The sequence below is a fragment of the Lathyrus oleraceus genome, chromosome 5 (assembly GCF_024323335.1).
Source record: "Lathyrus oleraceus cultivar Zhongwan6 chromosome 5, CAAS_Psat_ZW6_1.0, whole genome shotgun sequence".
Taxonomy (NCBI): Eukaryota; Viridiplantae; Streptophyta; class Magnoliopsida; order Fabales; family Fabaceae; genus Lathyrus; species Lathyrus oleraceus.
In genome coordinates, this window is record NC_066583.1 from 628,743,713 (window position 1) to 628,763,366 (window position 19,654).

General features: G+C 35.6%; 1 protein-coding gene across 1 annotated transcript; it reads right to left on the reverse strand.

Annotated features, from left to right (window-relative positions):
• Positions 1-6,169: 6,169 nt before the first annotated feature.
• Positions 6,170-9,163, reverse strand: LOC127087319 (eukaryotic initiation factor 4A-10). The gene is made up of 5 exons (XM_051028202.1): positions 8,992-9,163; positions 8,472-8,540; positions 8,285-8,391; positions 7,211-7,641; positions 6,170-6,995 (listed from the first exon to the last, which is right to left on the reverse strand). Exons 2-5 carry the CDS (start codon positions 8,537-8,539, stop codon positions 6,360-6,362), a joined length of 1,242 nt encoding a protein of 413 aa, XP_050884159.1. The 5' UTR covers position 8,540; positions 8,992-9,163; the 3' UTR covers positions 6,170-6,359.
• Between the last annotated feature and the right edge of the window lie 10,491 nt (positions 9,164-19,654).

Below are 19,654 nucleotides of genomic sequence, written 5' to 3' on the forward strand. Positions count from 1 at the left end.
TATTAGTCTATCGTTTTAAGCTTTGTTGAGAATCAAACACGTTAAAATTCTATAACCTTATTTTGTGGGATATTTGGAAATGAATGCACACCTTATAGATACAAACGTGGAACATAAGAAAATGGAATAATGTTCTTTTGTTTAGTGCTCAAAAGAGTTGCGAAATGCATTTCTTAGAGGTGTTGTTTTTTCCTCTACAAGTGTTTGAATTTGAATTTTCTACAAAAAATAATCCACTTTTTCATGGAAATTCTCAAAATATCCATGGTTTCTAAAAAATTCCCAAACTATCCCATTTTTAGGAGGAGACGCCAATTCAATTGGTGACTCCTCTTAAATGCTTGAATGGAGACGTCAATTGGATTGGCTAGGGCACCGCCAATTGGATTGGCGCCCATGTGTATAAGTTGATAGGAGGCGCCAATTGGATTGGCACCTCAGTGTAAAATGCATTTTTTTTTGTAAATGGTATACGTGATAGATAATTTTGAAATAGGACCAATTGATATTAATAAAATTTTCCGTTTACACAAAAAAGCCTAATGGTGATGACCGGGATCACCTAACCGGCCTCCGGTCCCACATCCTCTAGCTACCCTAACTCGTGGCCCTAACCGACGTTGATGATTCAGTACCGGTGTTTGAGCATCTGAGGGGCCAGGAGCGTCACTACCAACTACAGAAGAAGACCTGTTGAGGTAGTCAGACAAGTCGGCATAGTCTTCAGTATGCATCGATGGTGTACCGCCATAGCTGAGCTCATGACCCATGCCAGAGAAGTTAGGTTGTGGTTGACTCATTGATGGGAGACCGGGATGGTTGAAGGGAGACATGGGTGTGAATGATGTGTCAAGGAAAGGCTGGAATGGTTGTTGGGGTGTTTGGTAGAGATATGGTTGTTGGATGTTTTGGTTTTGTGAGGTTTGAGCTTCTTGGCTATGGTAGGAGGAGGGGCGGTTGGTGTTGAATGATCGTTGGGTGTTCTGGCTAAGGCGACTTTGGTAGGGTGATGAGGTAGAAGAAGTTAACAAATTATAACGAAATAATTAAGTTATTATCCTTACGTCTGTCGGTCGAAGGTGATCCAACAGATTGCGATACTGAGTAATACAGTGTCTTGGACATCTGTTGTAACTCATACCACGTGCAGACCATCTACACTAAAAAGGTAAAAATATTAGTTAGAGATAATAATCTTTAAAGAAGTAAGTAAAGATATAGCAATTTAAACAACTTACTTTTGTGCATTCGGAAATGTGAAAGGATTGTTGTTGACGGGTGCTAGGGACGGTAGTCTTGACCAACCCCATGCTTGTAGCAAAACAGCACATCCAGAAAATGTAGATGTGTCTTGAGTGAGTTTTGCACAAGGAGCTATAGAGATAGGCTAGACAAGCAGATCCCCAACTGTAACTTCCTACTCTATCTATATGTCTAAGTAAAGGTAAATACATAATATGCATGCTAGAACCACTACCTTCGGGAAATAACAACGAACCAATTAACAGCATAATATAACACCTAGTTTTTATTATTCGAGCATCTTCGGTAGAATGCTCATCTAAGTATAGACTATTATAGTACGACTTAAGGCGTGAAAGTAGTATACCTTGACCTCTTGCGTTATCATCTAACAAATCAGTCTCCAAGAGATCCATGCAAATTGAATTTGCATAGTTGGTTTTATCATTAACAGCCTTACCTTCAATGGGAAGTCCCAAAAGCATGTAGACGTCTTCTAACGTCACGGTACACTCACCGGTTGGGAACCAAAATGTGTGTGTCTCTGGCCACCATCTTTCGCATAAAGCTAGAATGAATTTGTTATCTACGGACCAAGACAAAATCTTGCTTATATGACCAAAATCGGCGAGTTCAACATAAGGTTGAATCATCGGGTCCATATGGACATATTTGTGGACCCGAGTCCAAAACCTTGATACATCCTATAAAAGAAAGAACAAAAAACTTGACTAAGTTGGTATGTTAAAATAAAAGGGGGTTGGTGAAGATGAAACTACAAGAAGTTGTTGCAGATGAAAGAAAAAAAGTTAACAAAAGAAAAAACTTACATATGCTGCGATGTTTGCAACCGTTCCTCTATGTGATTTGCCCATTGTGAGGATAGACATTTTCTCGGGGGGTTGGTGCAGATGAAACTAGAAGAAGTTGTTGCAGATGAAATTGTAGAAGAAGTATTGTAGAGGAAATAGTGAGAGTGATGGTGTGGAAGAAGTGTTGATGGAGTGGATGTATTTATAGGCAAATGAATAGGAGCATGAAAATTTGTGCTTGCATGGTGTCTCCACTTGAATTGGCGCCCATGTACAACTTGTACATGGTGTCGCCATCCAAATTGGCGCCTCCATAGGGACATGCATGCAAGACCTAGGTCTGATTTCTTGGTTTTGAGGTATGCATGCATGCTTTGACAAGGTGTCGCCAAATGGATTGGAGCCCATGTGCAAGGAATGAATGGGGGTGCCAATTCATTTGGAGTGTGTGTTTGTATGTCTAACACGTGGTTGTTCTCTCTCTCTCTTGCATGCTGAACATGTCACTTCTTAGTAGCTTGCATGGTTGACACATCATTTCGAACTAGCTTGCATGTGCGACACGTCATTTCGAACTAGCTAGCATGTGAGACACTTCACTCCCTTATTTAAGTGTCTTACTATCAACATCCAAGACACTTCACTCACATTCATCTGCAGCAAGAAAATAGTTTTCATCTGCACAATGTCATCTTCACCAAAATACAGTGTCAACGTTCACTACAACGATGAAACATACAAGTCTAAGTTATATGGTTTTTGTTTTCGAAACACTGATACCATTACACTCACGATCAAGAGAAATGCAACCTTCTTGCATTTGAAAAAAAGAATACAATCATGTATAGGATCGGGTATTGTGCCAAAGATCACGTATCAAAATCCAATATTTTTTTAGAATAGTCAATGCAAGTTTTTCCCGCTTAAGGTACGAGACAATGAAGATGTTGAATACATGTTTGTTAGTCATGAACATTCAGGATGCAACTGTATTGAGTTGTACATTACTCTTCAACCATGTATACCGTCTCAGCAGTCTCAAATAACCAGTCAGGATGAATATGGTGAATTTGATCCACAATGGACAGATGATGTCAACCTAGAAGCAGAAGCAGAAGTAGACGTCGTTTATGAAGAAGAAGTGGAGACCGAGATACAGGTTGATCAGATGCTGAACAACGACATTGAAGATGATGATTAACCACCACCAATACCTCCTAGTCATGTCTACAATCCTCCTCAACATATGACAAATTTGGATCTGCACGACAATGATATATCCAACAGTGTTTTCTATAACCCGTATCCACGATCAGAAGGCGAATTAAAGGTGGGAGACATGTTTCGTACCAAAGAAGAATGTGTGCGAGCTATCAAAAAATTCCACATGAAAAACTCTGCTGATTTTACAGTGAAACGCACTGATTCAAGAAGGTATGTTATCGAATGTCGTAACATCCTTTGTAAGTTTCGGTTGGCTGCGTCTTACAAAAAGAAAAACGACTCTTGGGAGATCGCTTCAATAGACCCACCTCACAGTTGCATTGCAACTAACGTTGAACAAGATCACCATAAACTAAGCGCTGCATTGATATGTCAAGACATTCTGTCGTTGGTTAATAAAGACCCATCAGTGAAGGTGAGTATAATTATATCCCATATCAGAACAACATATAATTATACTCCATCTTACAAGAAAGCCTGGATTGCGAGGACAAAGGCTGTTGAACAGGTATTCGGCAACTGGGAGGATTCATACAAAGAATTGCCACGGTTTTTATGGGAACTAAAAACATATGTCCCAGGAACTGTGGCAATTATGGAGACATTGTCAGCGATGATGCCAGACAGAACCTGTGTTACAGGTAATAGAATCTTTCACCGTCTCTTTTGGGCGTTTGACCCATGCATCAAAGGTTTCACATTCTGCAAACCTATTATTCAAATTGATGGCACTTGGTTATACGGCAAATACAAGGGTACTTTGCTTATGGCGGTTGCACAAGACGACAACAACAATGTCTTTCCCATTGCCTTTGCTCTGGTTGAAGGTGAAACAGCTGGTGGATGGGGTTTCTTTCTTCGACGTCTCAGAATGCATGTGGCTCCACAAGCCAAACTCTGTTTGATCTCTGATAGACATGTTGCCATTGAGAGTGCCTACAACAACCATGACAACGGATGGCATGATCCTCCTTCTACCCATGTCTATTGCATCAGACACATTGCACGAAACTTCATGTGTGCTATAAAAGATAAGAATCTTCGCAAGAAGGTGGTGAATGTTGGGTATGCTCTAACTCAGCCATCATTTCAATATTATCGTGATGAAATTAGACTGTCTAATGAAGACGCAAGGAGATGGCTAAATAACATATCAGTAGAGCAGTGGACAAGGGCATTTGACAGAGGTTGTCGATGGGGCCACATGACAACAAACCTTGTGGAATGCATGAACGGGGTATTCAAAGGAATTCGAAATCTGCCGATAACCGCCTTGGTAAGATCGACCTATTATAGGTTGGCTTCTACGTTCGCAACCAGAGGTGAAAGATGGAGTGCGGTGTTAATGTCCGAACAAGTATTTAGTGAGTGTTGCATGAAGGTCATGAAAGAGGAGAGCATCAAAGCTAGCACACACGCTGTAACAGTCTTTGACCGTCATAGGCAAAATTTCAGCGTCCAGGAAACAATAGACCACAACGAGGGGAGACCAAATTTAGCCTATGATGTTAGACTAAACAGAAGTTGGTGCGATTGTGGAAAATTTCAGGCCTTCCGCATTCCTTGCTCCCATGTCATTGCAGCATGCGCTTATACTCGTCAAGACGCTTACAGCCATTTACCTGATGTGTACAAGGCCGTCACCGTCATGAATGTATATAATCAAAGCTTCTCGGTACTACCAATGAAGGAATATTGGCCTCCATATGAAGGTGATATAGTTTGGCACAACGACGAGATGCGTAGAAAGAAAAAATGAAGGCCAAACAGCACACGTATAAGGACAGAAATGGATTCCACAGATAAAATGATAAGATTATGTAGTATCTGTCGTTAACCAGGACACAACAAGAACAACTGTCCCATGAGCATCATCTGGGTCTTAAGCTTTTTGTAACATTGTATTTCTGTAACCTTCAATCATTATATATCATTAACTTTTTGTTACAACGAGGTTCACAACAAACATCAGTACAAAATAAACTATCTGAAAATAAAAATATTTTTAACTGATTACAACAATCAAATTGATGTCATCTCGACCGAACATCATTTCCCTAGCACCATTATCAGTCTTCATTCGCACCCAACCAAAGATACTGTCAAGTCTCTCAATACTTCTAATTTTTCCCTTATGGTATTTTCTCATCTAACCAACGAACCAGCTCCCTCTTCAATTGATCGAACGTAGTGATGTTCCAGAACAACATCAGCGTATGAGGTTTGTCTCTTGCATAAATCACATTTCCGTATTGGCGACGAACACCAAACATGATTGTCAAATGATTAAATGAGATGTGGAACAATGACTCACACAACGCATCTATTTATAACAAAAAAAATTGCATTTTACACTGAGACGTCAATCCAATTGGCGCCTCCTATCAACTTATGCACAGGGGAGCCAATCAAATTGACTATAGCACCTGCCCTAGCCAATCCAATTGACTATGGCATCTGCCTTAGTCAATTCAATTGGCGTCTGCGTTCAATTTTTAAGAGGAGTCGCCAATTGAATTGACGTCTCTTCTTAAAAGTGGGGTAGTTTGAGAATTTTTTTGAAACCAGAAATATATTTCCCTTGAAAAAGTGGGTTATTTTTTAAAAAATTCCTTGAATTTTGGCTCATTTTTCCTACTTATAGATAATATTTTAATTTTACTTTCTTAAATTTGTATTTGGTTTTCTATTTATAGTTTATTAATGGTTCAAAATCCTTGAACTGTATTCATTACGTTTTTTTCGTTAACTTCGAGCTTTTACTTTTGAAGAAAAAAAGAGGAATATGTTCGACTGGATTTAAAGCTAATGCCTTCGAAAACCAATTAATTTAAATTACATAAATAATTTAAAATAAAATCATATTAAAAAGAAAATACATACGGCAGAAATGAAAAAGTCTAGACCATCCTTTTAATTAATTAAGCAATAAAACAAAATTCATAAATCCATTATAAATAGAGTCAGATGTCTTTGATCTCTAATGGGTAAAAATGGTAAAGAAAAAAAAACAGAAAATTGCATTTGTCAAAAACTAAAAAAAAAAAACTGATGACTTAACAAAGAACAAAAATTAACTCATCAGAGAAGATCGGCGACATTTGAAGGCAATTCCTCTACGGTGACATTATAGAACTTCTGAATATCAGACAGCATTCTTGCATCATCCACAGTGACAAAGTTTATAGCAACACCTTTTCTTCCGAAACGCCCACTTCGCCCAATGCGATGGAGATAGTTTTCAGGTTGGGTAGGAAGATCATAGTTTATCACCAAAGACACTTGCTGAACATCAATACCACGAGCCAAAAGGTCGGTGGTAATGAGAACTCTGGAAGAACCAGAGCGGAATTCACGCATGATGATATCACGAGTGTTTTGGTCCATGTCTCCATGGGTGGCTGAGACTGTATGGTCCCTGCCTCGCATTTTGTCAGTGAGCCAGTCCACCTTGCGCCTTGTGTTCACAAAAATGACACTCTGAGTGATAGCCAGAGTCTCATAAAGGTCACATAATGTCTCTAGTTTCCATTCTTCCTTGTCAACATTCACATAAAACTGCTTGATACCCTCAAGGGTCAATTCATCACGCTTTACCAGAATTCTCACTGGCTTATTCATGAACTTCCTTGTGATCTCCAAGGCTTCTGGTGGCATTGTTGCAGAGAACACTCCAACCTGAATTTTAGGTGGCAGCAGCTGGAAGATATCATAGATCTGCATTTTTCAAACATAAAAGAAAATAGACAGTTAGCTATTTAAGACAATAAATTCATCTGGTGCTAGTGAAGATATGTCAAATGAAGATAAAAGGGTTTCAGAGTTTGAAAAAACAGTGACATCAAATGCATGAAACATGTGCATCACAGTGCAAAGAAAAAAAAGAATCCAACCAAATTCAGTTCTAACAAAGAATCGGAAAACCAACACACCTGGTCCTTGAAACCACGTGAAAGCATCTCATCAGCCTCATCCAAAACAAACATTTTTATGCTATCGGACCGAAGAGACTGTCTTCGCAGCATGTCAAACACACGTCCAGGAGTGCCAACAACAGTGTGGACACCAGTTTGGAGAATACGCTGATCCTCGCGAACGCTAGTGCCACCAACACAAGCATGAACTTTAACACCAAGGTAATCACCAAGAGCTCTCATAACCTTCTCAATTTGCTGTGCAAGTTCCCTTGTTGGTGCCAAAACCAAAGCCTGGCACTGAACCAATCCATAATCGAGCTGCTGCAAAATTCCAGAACAAAAGGTTGCAGTCTTTCCAGTTCCAGACTGAGCCTGCTGAATCACATCTAGACCTTTGCAGAAAGGAACAATTCCCCTTTGCTGGATTGCAGAAGGCTTCTCAAAACCTTAAGCACAAAAACAAAACATCAGACAAGGTCTTGTGGGCGAGTAACATGCAGAATTTAGTTCTTAATATTCTTTAAAATGCAATACTAGTACTACTATGTCTAGATGTATTAGCTCCAAAACACAATAGGAACAAATAAGCAAATTAAATTTTTAATCTGCTACAAACATAATCTCTGTCTCAACCAATTGAAGAAAAGAGAGAAAAAGCAGCTGCACTCTCTGTTGTTGGTAGCTTATCCATGACAAGCCCAGCGATACTAAGTGACCACTATCAAGGGGCCAGGGCAGGCAGGGTCTAAACACACTGACTTTGTAACCTCTAATATAAATTAATGGACAACCTAAACTCTTGCCAAGCCCACCTATTGAAATATAAATGTTTATGCTTTTCAAAAAGATAATCCTTCAAGATTTAGTTAGACCCAATAATTGTTTGAGTTAATGCTTAAAAATTGTCAGAAATTCCAATTGGGCTACTGCAATTCTAAAGAATGAAGCAACATAGCATTAAGGGGGTAAATCTTACAGAGAACAATATCAAAATGCATTAGTGAAAGCACACTTCAATAATTGCTTACTAACAAATGTTATACAATTAATAAGAATTAAAAAAACAAAGAAAAAAAATCATCTGTATACCATAAGCATATATGCCTCTCAGAAGATTTTCTTGCAATCCCATAGCATCAAAAGTATCATAGACCTCATCATAAGTGGTGATGAGTTCTTGTCCATCAGTGGAAAGCCTGAAATTAATTTCCAAACGTTAAAATTACAGAATATACAAACACAAACACAAGTAATGATGCATTACTCAATTACTTACAATTCATTCATCTTAGTGTCATACTGCTTAGCATCAAATTGTGAACCTTCCGGAGCCAAACCTGCCATACTGCAGTTCAAAGAACATAGTTAAGGTAAAATTCAACACATATATTACAAACAAAAAAAAACATATAACTAAATATCCAACAAAATTATAACAAAACACAATCCAAATCCAAATTCAAGAGAAAAAAATTAAGTTTTTAAATTTGCTAGTGTCAAAAAAATAACGGAACCCTCATAAACAATACATCAATCAATCATAAACAAATAAACAAAAAGCATGAATCACATAAACAAATCCTCGACGAGAATATGCAACGGCACTCGGTAAAAAGATTATTCAAAACTTGAATTCGAACATATCATACAACAAATCTTAAACAAACGATAAAATGATTACATAGATCAGAACTTTTACCCTAATAAAAAATCAATCAGATCAACCTCAGATTCAAAGTAAAAACTCGAATCGATGTAAAAATGTGAAATTTAGGGAGAAATTGAGTTACGTATACCTGTTGGTAGAGGAAGAAAGAGAGAGAGACGCAAAGAGAGAGAGTGGTGGAAGAAGAAGAAGTGATTAGGGTTTCCCAAACTCCTCGGATCTGCGCCGTGGAGTTGAAGGGAAGAGTGAGAGAGAGAATTAGGTTAATATATATGTTTTTGATGTGAGTGTAGTATCTAGGTATCAATCATATAATATAATATAATATATTATTTATTATTATTATTATTATTTCTTTTTTTTAAAACTGATTTTGTATCTATTATCTTAAGAAAATATATAAACAAATTATCAATATTATTTTATTATATATTTTATTTATTTATTAAAATTAACTTTCTTTTATTTAGTATAAGTATTTTAATAAAAACTACGTATGTTATTTTTATTATTTCATAGATTATTTTATAATTTTTTTCTATTTTTTAACATTGGTATTTTTTTTAATTTGACATAAATATTTCAAGAAATTAAATATATTATTAAATTATATTGATTAGTATTACAATAAACTATACATATAAAATTTTATTCTATTTAACCAAATATTTTTTAAACGTATTTTGTCAATAAATTTAATTATTTAGTCTTAATTTCAGTTTTTAAATTAGATTTAATTTTTATTTTTTAAAATTATAGTCGATATTTTTAGTTATCTATAATAATAATATTATTTTAAATATTTGTATATATCATGGTGTCCCTTCCTAATTCGTTTTTGATAATTTTTCATTTTTCTAAATATTTTTTATTTAACATAAACATCTCACCAAACTAGTATATAAAATTTTTAATAAAATTGTGTTATTAAAAGATTAAAAAATATAACTAATTTAATCTTAGTTTTTAAATTATATTTAATTTTTATCTTTTAAAATCATAATTGATAAATTTATTTAAATTTAAATGCATTTTCCCCCTGTTTAGATGTTTTAGTTTTTTGGTTTTTTATTTTAAATTTTAGTTCTTAACCCCTCAATTTTATTTTATTTTAGATTTGTTTTCCGCCACTCTTATAAACATGACAATAATAATTAAGAAAGGAATAATAATAACTCTAAGTAAAAATCATTTTTAATGATATGGTTGAAAAAAATTATAACATAATTAAAATATTTTATTAATTAATATTTTTATATCATTAATCAATAATTTTAATTATGTTTTTTATTAATTAATTAATTAAATTCTTGAAAAAAATTGTATGGATTTAAACTATATAAACACTAAAAGTATTAGTAACCAAAACAAATAGTGAGACTTCAAGTTTGGCAAACAAAACTCCTTTAAACAATCTAATGCATGTGTGGTAGATTCTACTGACCACAACAATTTACAACTGGCTCCAACAAAAACACAAATTATTGTTGTCCCTAACAATTATTCAAGGAAGAAAAACAACATATTACACACCTTCATTCTCCATCAATCTATATGAAATTCTGTCTGTTCTTATTGTGTGAAAATAAAGTAGTTGATCACATTAACGATAAATATTACTATAATAATTATTTTTAAAGTTTTTGCATATATTAAAAAATATAATGATATCGTTCGAAAAAATTACACTTTTACTAAATTAACAATATTGATGCATTGGAAGTAATATAAAAAATAATAATTAAAAGATATAATTGAAAAAATAACAACCATCTCTACATTGAAAAATAAAAATGACAGTTATTTTAAAATTAATTTTATTTATTAAAACTACAGTTATTTTAAAATGGAAGAATGACAATATTAACTTGTGTTTTGCATTCTCCATTTTAAAAAACCAACAAGGTTGACTATTGGAAAAATCTCTAGATTGCTCTAGCAATCGAATATTGTTATTCTTTAATTAAATATAAGATTCTCTATTGGAAATTCTTACTTTACTTGGAGTTAATAGAGAAAATCAATTGGAAAAAAAATGTATTGAACTTTTGGACCCCTTTAATCATCGTGAAGAAATATCAAATGATGGGACCCGTGCATGAAATGGTTTGAGTTATATATGTATCACTTTCAAAATTCAAGATAGTAGTAATTATATTTTTGTCAAAATTATCTTAAGATAATTATGACAGAGAAAAAAAATAATAAATAATTAAAAGTATTATAGATAAAAAAAATAATTATTATTTAAAAAATAATAATAATAATTAACTTTTTTTAAGTATAAGTAAAGAATGGCACTTAAAAAGGAAAAGGAATGGAAAGAGAAATATATTTTGTTTGCAAAAGGATGTTTGATTTGGTTTGAAGAACGACATTTTTGTTTGCAAAAAGATGCAATTGGATTGGAACAAATCAATTGAAGAGAGTTGAAATAAATCAATTATAAAAGCATGTTTTATTTGGTTTGAAGAGAGACAACTTTGTTTGCAAGAGTTGAGGGGACATCTTTGATTGAAACCAAATTCCACATAATTTTGGTTACCGGGTACTTTAATTGTTTATATAATTTAGATATGTTATTTAGTGTTCGCGTGTGGGTTGGAGAGATATTGGAAAGACATTGGCATTAGGCTTAGAATTTTTTTTTAAGTATGTATGATTAATTTTTAAATAATAAAAAAAAGTTTATTAAAATTGTTAATTATTAATTTCTTTTATAAAAAATAATAATTAATTAATTATTCTAGTCATCCCTGTCACTTCTGCAAAAATAGAGAAGATAAAAAAAATTCAAATAAAATAAAATTGAAGAACCAAAATGTTAGATTTTAAAATAGGGGACCTAAAAGTTAAAAGAAACATCAAAATAGGAGATAAAAATGCATTTAAATTATTTATTTATCTATAATAGTATTATTTAAAATAATTTTGTTATGTCATGTGTTCTTCCTAATTTGTTTTGATAATTTTTTACTTTTTAAGGATTTTTTATTTAACATAAATATCGCACCAAATTAGTATATAAGTTATTGAATAAAATTGTTTAAGATTAAAAAAAGATAACTAATTACAAGATAATACATAAAAAAACTTATTATATTTGTTGAACGAGGAAGCATTTGAGTTTCGCATGCGACGGTGGATAAGAGGTTGAACCGTAAGGTTAACACTCTAACGCTTAAGTCAATAAGAGAGTGATAGGAGTTATGTAGGTGAGAATAGATTTAAATAGATGAAAATGATGTGTATTCTCTCTTAAATAAGAGAAACGATTAACAATGGTAAGTGTGGATTGAGGCGTGGGTTACGGTTAGCGTCAAATTGATATGGATGGCCAACAAAGCTCGAATAGGCGGAATCGTCTATTTCTAGGGGAGAAGGTATACATGTTATGTGCAGTTTACTTTCTCTATCTTATCATTGGATCTTTCGTTTTGAGTCTCACAAACGGCTCAGAACAGTTTCCCTAAAACCCTTATCTCTGCTCTGCAATAGGAGAGTTTGCCAAATTATGCTCCAACTCGGTCGTTGGATATAGGAAAGTGAAATCCTTTGATGAGGTGTCACTACCATCGAGAACTGGTGCACTTAATACCCTTCTTTTAATATGCAATATTTTGTTGAGAATAAAGGGTGTGTGTCCCTGTGTTAGTTGATGACGACGTTTCCTCTTCTTTAGAGCACTTGAGTACTTTGAACACTTCTCGACAAAATCCTGATTGTTGGTGGTGTGTAGTGGATCGTACGATCTTTAATGGAAGAGTCGCTTATAATGGGTCTCTAAAACATCATTTTGCCTTCTTTCCATTAACAACTTGCAAAAGAATTCATTTTTTTCTTTCTTGTCATTCTTTCTCACAAGCTTCCATGTTCCAACCTTAGTCAAATTCATGCGAGATCTCCGCTCGTTGGCACTTGTCATGCATGATCGATTGATCCATTTTCGTTTAGATAAAGCCAACTTTTCTTCTTGATTTTTCCTCATTCTCTTAAATTTCTTGGGTAGTGGGCTTTTCACATATTTTTTCTCTTTTCAAGAGATTTTCTATTGTTGGCACTTTCTGATATGAGTGTTTGTGTATGAACTTGCTTGCTTATCTTATCTTAGTTGTATTATGCTCTTCTTCGTAGCGCTTCTAATTATGGATATTACACAAACTATGAATAGGAAGGTGAATAAATATATATTAGATAAATGGATGGACCAAGGAGTATTAGGGACCGCCTCCGCTTCCGCTCGTGAGGGTGGCTTAGACTATACTTCAATTGATGTGGGTTCTTGGTCCAACAAGAAGGTGTTTCCACTATATGAAGATAATATGGTATGCATCCAATATGACGGGTGTGTCATCCCCTTACACGAGTTCTTATTTTCTCTCATAGGGGTTCATATCCCATTTAATGACTTTAAGATCAATGTTATGAACCACTTGATGATCTCCCATTTGCAATTGCATCTAATGAGTTGGGTGTTTGCCAAGGTTTTTCAATATTGGTATGAGTACAAGAAGGGTAAGCCGACGGTGACGTTGTTTTTCCATCTCTTAAAGACTAAAAACAATACAACTAACCAAGCGTTTGGTTTAGGTCTGGTTTCTTTGAGGCAAAACTCCAAATTCTCCAGACCTATTCTGACATTGTGGATCATTTTAAGGATTGTTTTTTTCTTACTCCCATTAATGAAAATGCTTATGCAAAGATATGTAAAATAGATTATAGGTCTCTATTTATGTGTACATATTTATTTCATAGGTTATGGAGAACTTCTCCTAGGAAGAGTTATACATGAAGATACAACTCGTGTCTTTCTAAAAGGAGTTTGGTTATGTCAACAGTATCACTCCATCTGATGTAGTGTCAAAAAAACGATTGAAAAGGTTCATTGAGACCTACTGGTTGGTTAATGTTATAACCGAGGGGGATAGAAAGGTTGTCTTTGGTGAGTGACATAGAAAACTTACTTCTTTTGATTGTGGCTTAAATAATCCCTTTCCTGACATCTTCTTTATTGGTTATACACGTGTGGTGAAGAGTGGGGAAACAGTGTGGAGGATAAAAAGGGATATTCGAGCTACCTTTCTTATAATGGGTATTCCAAGTATTATGTCAACTAGGGGAGATTTTATTTCGGGCACATCAAATTGGCCAACTGTTCGAGTTACTCCTTCCCCAATACAATTGGAAGTTTGGGTTTTGCTTATGTGAACTTTTATCGATGATGTTTTAATCCCCTCCATAAGTAGATGGTAAAGGATGTCCGACTTCCAACCCTGAACTTGAAGAACTATGGGTTAAGTTCCTCTTATCAAGCATCCTCGACTTAGATTTGCTGAGGAGCATGCTTTGGTTTCAACAGAGTTGTCTCTTTTATTGCTAGCTCATCCTAACCCAATAATGACTATGGAGTTCTGGTCTTCCGTCTCTAGTGAAGATTATTCCCATTTCTCAAATAAGCCAGAAGAAGCTCTTCTTGTAGAATTGGAAGAGTTGGCCTATCACACTCGTTAGGTGTCTTTTGTCTTAGCCTTTGGAGTTGTTGGGCTTAAGGAAGTCTTCCTGCTTGGAAATCCTCAAAAGAAGAGGGATATTCTCAAATAATAGGCAGATGCCCTCAATGTTGAATGGAGATGGTGTTTTGAAAAAATATAGGAAGCATTTGACTCTTTTTTGGCTATAGAGATTATTATAGAGCCTTTTGAATATCTTGACACTCTGGTTGAGAAAGTGAAGCTGCTTGTTCATGAAATAGGTGAAAAGAATAAGGCTTTGGCTTCCACTCAGACATCCTTATCTAGGATGGAGGTTGTTATTGACGAAAAAAAATGGTATTTAGATCCTTATAAGAAAAGGATATAAGAGCTTGAAAATTCTTTTAAGGAATCTCAATAAGGTCGGAAGAAAGTTGAGGATGACCATGGTGAGATGCGTCTCAAGAACCTTGTCTTGTCTACAAAGTTAGACAAATCATTGGAGGAAAGTTACTATATCTCCCATGGCTCTTTTGAAAGTTCCTTAAAGTAGGTGGAGTATTTCTATCCCATTAGGCCAATCTCTCAAGAGCAAGTTTGTATTGACCAAGTCGTTGAAGACAGAAAAATGGTTTCCTTGGAGGATTAGTAATGTTTTTTTTACCATGTGCTTGTACCCGACATATGTGAACTCAAGGAATAAGTAGCCTTTAATTTTATTTTCTAGCAACATACATTTCATTTTTTTTACTTACTTATGTTTTTATTTCTCTAGGACACATATATTCTCCTCCAAGGTGATTCTCGAAAACTCATACGAGAATGTCGCCTCCATCAACATGCGTATGAAAGTTATTAGAGATTTTGGATTCCTTTAAATACAATCTTATATCTAGCACCTTCAAAGGTGCAACCTTCGACTCTCAGTTACTACCTACCAATACTTGGTGAAGAAAATGATTCGTTAGTTTGCAACAAACAGGCACATAAAGATGCTCACCTCCAGTTTTTTTAATATTCATCAATGCCTTTCTAAATCTGAGAGGGAGTACCTCGCCCTCTTTAATGAGGTGATGATTGTCGTATCCGCGAAAAACAACCGGCGGGCAAAACAAAACAAACAGAGCCGCCACCGTGCGTTATTTATCCCAAAAGAGGGAAAGGAAACGCTCGAAGTAAACCTGGAAAAGACATGGTCTCGCGACCAAAGAGAGATGGGATCGGGAGTCGGTTATGCGAAGGGAAGGTATTAGCACCCCTACGCATCCGTCATACTCGACGAGATCCACGCTCAGAAAGAAAGGATAAGGTTGCTAAAACTGCTCAAAAGAATGCACACACACACTGGAAACAAAAAAGATGGAAGAAAAGGGGAACGAGCTCGCTAGGATATCGCATCATATGCCTACGTATCTCATCTGGAATGAGAATCAGAGCTACCATAGTTCGGCTCACGCATGCTGAAACAAAAACACCCGCACAAGAAACCGACTGCCAATCGCTGGGCTTACGTCAGACTCCACACAAACAGGCAAACATGGAAACCGAATGCCAATCGCTGGACTTACATCAGACTCCGAACCAACAAACACACACAGGAAACCAACTGCCAATCGCTGGACTTACGTCAGACTCCACACAAACAAACACCAATAGGATACGGAATGCCAATCGCTGGTCTTACATCCATCTCCTAACACACACAAGAAGGTTAACAAACAAACAATTTAATAGGGAGTCTGACACTCGAGCCTAATAACTGTCAAGTAAACACACACAAAAGGAAAAAGGGTGCCCGGAGAGATCTCGTATGATCTCCTGCCTACGTACCTCATCTGGTATGAGGATCAGGGTAACGTAGTTCCCCTTAACAGGGGAGAAACTTCTATCCTAACCAGAGACTGGGAAATGACAAACTAGAAGGGAGACTGACTCGAGCCTAATAGTTATCATACAAATCCACCATGGTCCTAGGTTGAGGTTTCTATCTAACTTGCACAGGCAGCAAGCTATCCTAAACAGCACAGGCAAAGTCATACAAGCAAAAGAAGCAAGCACACACACTATATGCAAACAAATGGGCTCATACAAGGTTAGGCTGTGAAACACAAGCCAACTGGAATCGGGTGTAGTTAGCTCTTAACCCTAACATTGAGAGTTAGGGTGAAGCAGATGAAATGGGAAGTGAGGGTAAGACCTCACAGCTCTTATCCCTGGCCTGGGAGAGCTTCAGACAAATGAAAGTGTGGGAGTTCAGAATGTAGGAACTCTTCTCCACATATGACTGACACAACAAAGATCTTAGGTTAATATCCATAATGCATCAACACATGGTGTGAGCAAAGTGGATGACACACTGAATAGCAGGAGATGGATTGCACATCTCTTTTATCTGCCAATTGCCTCATAAGAGGACTTTTCCTGCTTGTCACAAAAGTAAACATTCACAAGCATTGCCTCTTAAGGAGGGCTTCAGACAGGTGCCTGCCCACATAACAGGACAGGTCTTCCAGACTACATGAAGTCAGAGAGTTATACCTAGGTGGTTAAGAAACCAAGCAAAGCAAAGTTCAAAATGAACTTCAAGCAACTAATGTACCTGTGGAAACATCAAACAAATCAGTACAAAGTTCAGACAATCAAACAACAATCAATAAGCAACAAACAATCCCAATGTACACAATGTGTAAGCCAAAGGTCAAACTCAAATGAGTTTACATCAACCTACAAAACACACAAAAATTAGCAGTCAAAGGCAAATATCAATGCTCAAGTGATGGAGCATCAACAACTATGGAACTTGGATGTTCAACCTGAAATCAAAGCTCAAATGTGAGAGGCAAACCACTAGGTCAAAGCCTAGGGTCAAAGATGGAGAAAAAATTCAAAACAGAAGCTGAAAATTAACATGAATCAACTTCAAACATATCTTGAAACAATCCAAAAGGTCTCATCTCAATATCAATTACCAAATCCATTTCATGATCAATTGAAGTTCAAGGCAATTTTAAAGATCAAAAGTGACCAACCAGAATGATAAATCTCAATTAAATCAGAAATGATTCAAAAAATTCCAAGAAAATTCATGAGCAATCTCAACATTCATATCAAGCATCACACAAAAAATCAGGACATTTGGAGATCATTTGGCATGGCAAACACATCAATCAAGTTGAACAAGCAAAGGTGTGACACAATTTGTCACACCAACTTAACATGATCATAAAACAGAAATGACACATGATAAAAATACGAAATCAACACCAAAATGTCAAGCAACATGTCTAGTTTCATCATGCAAATTTTCAGATTCATTGGATTAAAAACCAGCATTTCACAAATGAATAAGCAAGGCAAGGTACAAAATGCATACATGCTCACATACCCTAGCACAAAAAATAATCCAGCCAAGCACAATTTATGGAAAAATGATCAAAAAATAATAGACAGAAAATGCAAAACAATGCAAAAAACCTGGTAATTTTTGGATAAGTTTTCAATTAGATATGATTTTTTGAAGATTTGAAATGAAATGAAATAAAGTGTGACAAATAAAAGAAAATGAAATGAAATAATTTATTTAATTTTTGAAAATTTGGCGCCAGCATGTGAAACGCGGCGTTTCACTTAATGTGCTGGCAGTCAACACCAGTCAACACACGCTCGGGCCAATAGAAACGCACGCATGGAATTTTCATGCACCAATCACAATTAACCCTGGGACAAACACATAGGCAACGCATTTGTGTGGCAAATGGAAATTAAAACCGTGGCCTAATCTCTGCACTTCACCTTCTTCCTCGTGAAGAAGATGAACAGTGTCCTGTTCATCATCAGCAAGAACAAAATCTCCAGATTTCACAAATGAGCACATCAACATGGAGGATATTCAACATAGATCATGAATCAAGCATGGAAATGGCATGGATCATCACATATTCATAGAATCGAGCAAATGAAAATTCAACCATGGAACTTTAATTAACCCTAGCTCACTCAAACATGCATGGAATTTCACGATTTAAAGCTTAGCATGACCAGCAAACATGGATCTACAATAATATCACAATAATTTTGAGAAAAGAGAAATTCGATTTGGTGACCTCTTGAAGTGCAGATCTGGAATTCGTGTGATTCAGGCCTTGTGATGCTTCAAACTTCCTCTATGCAGCTTGTAGAGTTAATTGGATGAAAGCTTGAAGTTCAATTGCACTTGATTCCACCAGAATTCGGATTCACCATGGATGAGTTCAAGCTTGCATATGCTTCAAACAGGCACGATTTCATGTGAATTCTCTTCCAAACTTGCTCAAGGATGCTTCCAGATGATGAATCAAGCAATGGAATGTGATTTGTTTGAAGAAATTGAGAGAAAATTTTGAGAGAAAAGTTTGATGAATTTGATCTAGATATGAAATTATGAAGCCTCTCCTGAAAAACAGTTAGGGTTTGGCTTTTATACCTCCCCCTAATCATGTTTAATTATGCTTAAACCAATTTGCAAATGGAATTAGTGAGTTATGGAGTGTTTTGGCAAATGTGATTTTTCACCCTATGCATGAAATGCATGGTGAATAGTGCACGAAAATCTGATTCATTTCCACTTAAAATTTGATTTTGGAGCCAATGGTAATGGTAAAATGATCAAGCCATGCACCAATTTTAAATTTCAAGTTTTCCCTCCAAAAATCCAAGAAATTATCAAATGATCATGTGAATATAATTCATGTAATGCAATGTAGGATTTGGAAACTAGAGGTTAAGAGAAGAAAAATGAAAAAAGAGCCATCCAATTTGGAGCTTTGGTTGAGAAGTTATGCTCATTTGAAGTTCCATGTACACTTTGTCAAGTTTTGATCATATATCCTTATCCACACATGAGAAATTGATGATCTTGGACTTTTTAGAAATGGGAGAGAAAAATCTACAACTTTCATGTTCAACAAAATTTCATTTGAATCTTTCTTGATGATGTAATCTTGAGTTGAAAACCTTTCCATTTTTGGCAAATTTGAATTATAGGTCACCTGCTATTTTTGGCAAGTTTTGATCTGACCTCAAATTCTTCAATGTTGATGTTTGAAATGTCAAATGAGACTTGTTTGAACATGAATGTGATGTCTCTAACCACTTCCCACCTCCAAATCCACAGTTGAACTGACAGTTGACTTCTGTTGACTTTTGTGGTTGACAGATGACTTGGTCATGCACAGATGAATTTGAGCCTCAACCTCTTGATGAAATGGCACCACAATGAAACCCTAGCTTATACAAGCTCAATAAAATCATATGATGATCTTCATCCCAATAAAGACCTCATCT

Coding starts and splice junctions, on each gene's coding strand:
- LOC127087319 (XM_051028202.1), bottom strand. CDS start 8,539: ATGGCAGGTTTGGCTCCGGAAGGTTCACAATTTGATGCTAAGCAGTAT. Junction 8,392..8,471: donor GACACTAAGATGAATGAATT/GTAAGTAATTGA, acceptor AATTAATTTCAG/GCTTTCCACTGATGGACAAG. Junction 6,996..7,210: donor CACGTGGTTTCAAGGACCAG/GTGTGTTGGTTT, acceptor TGAAAAATGCAG/ATCTATGATATCTTCCAGCT.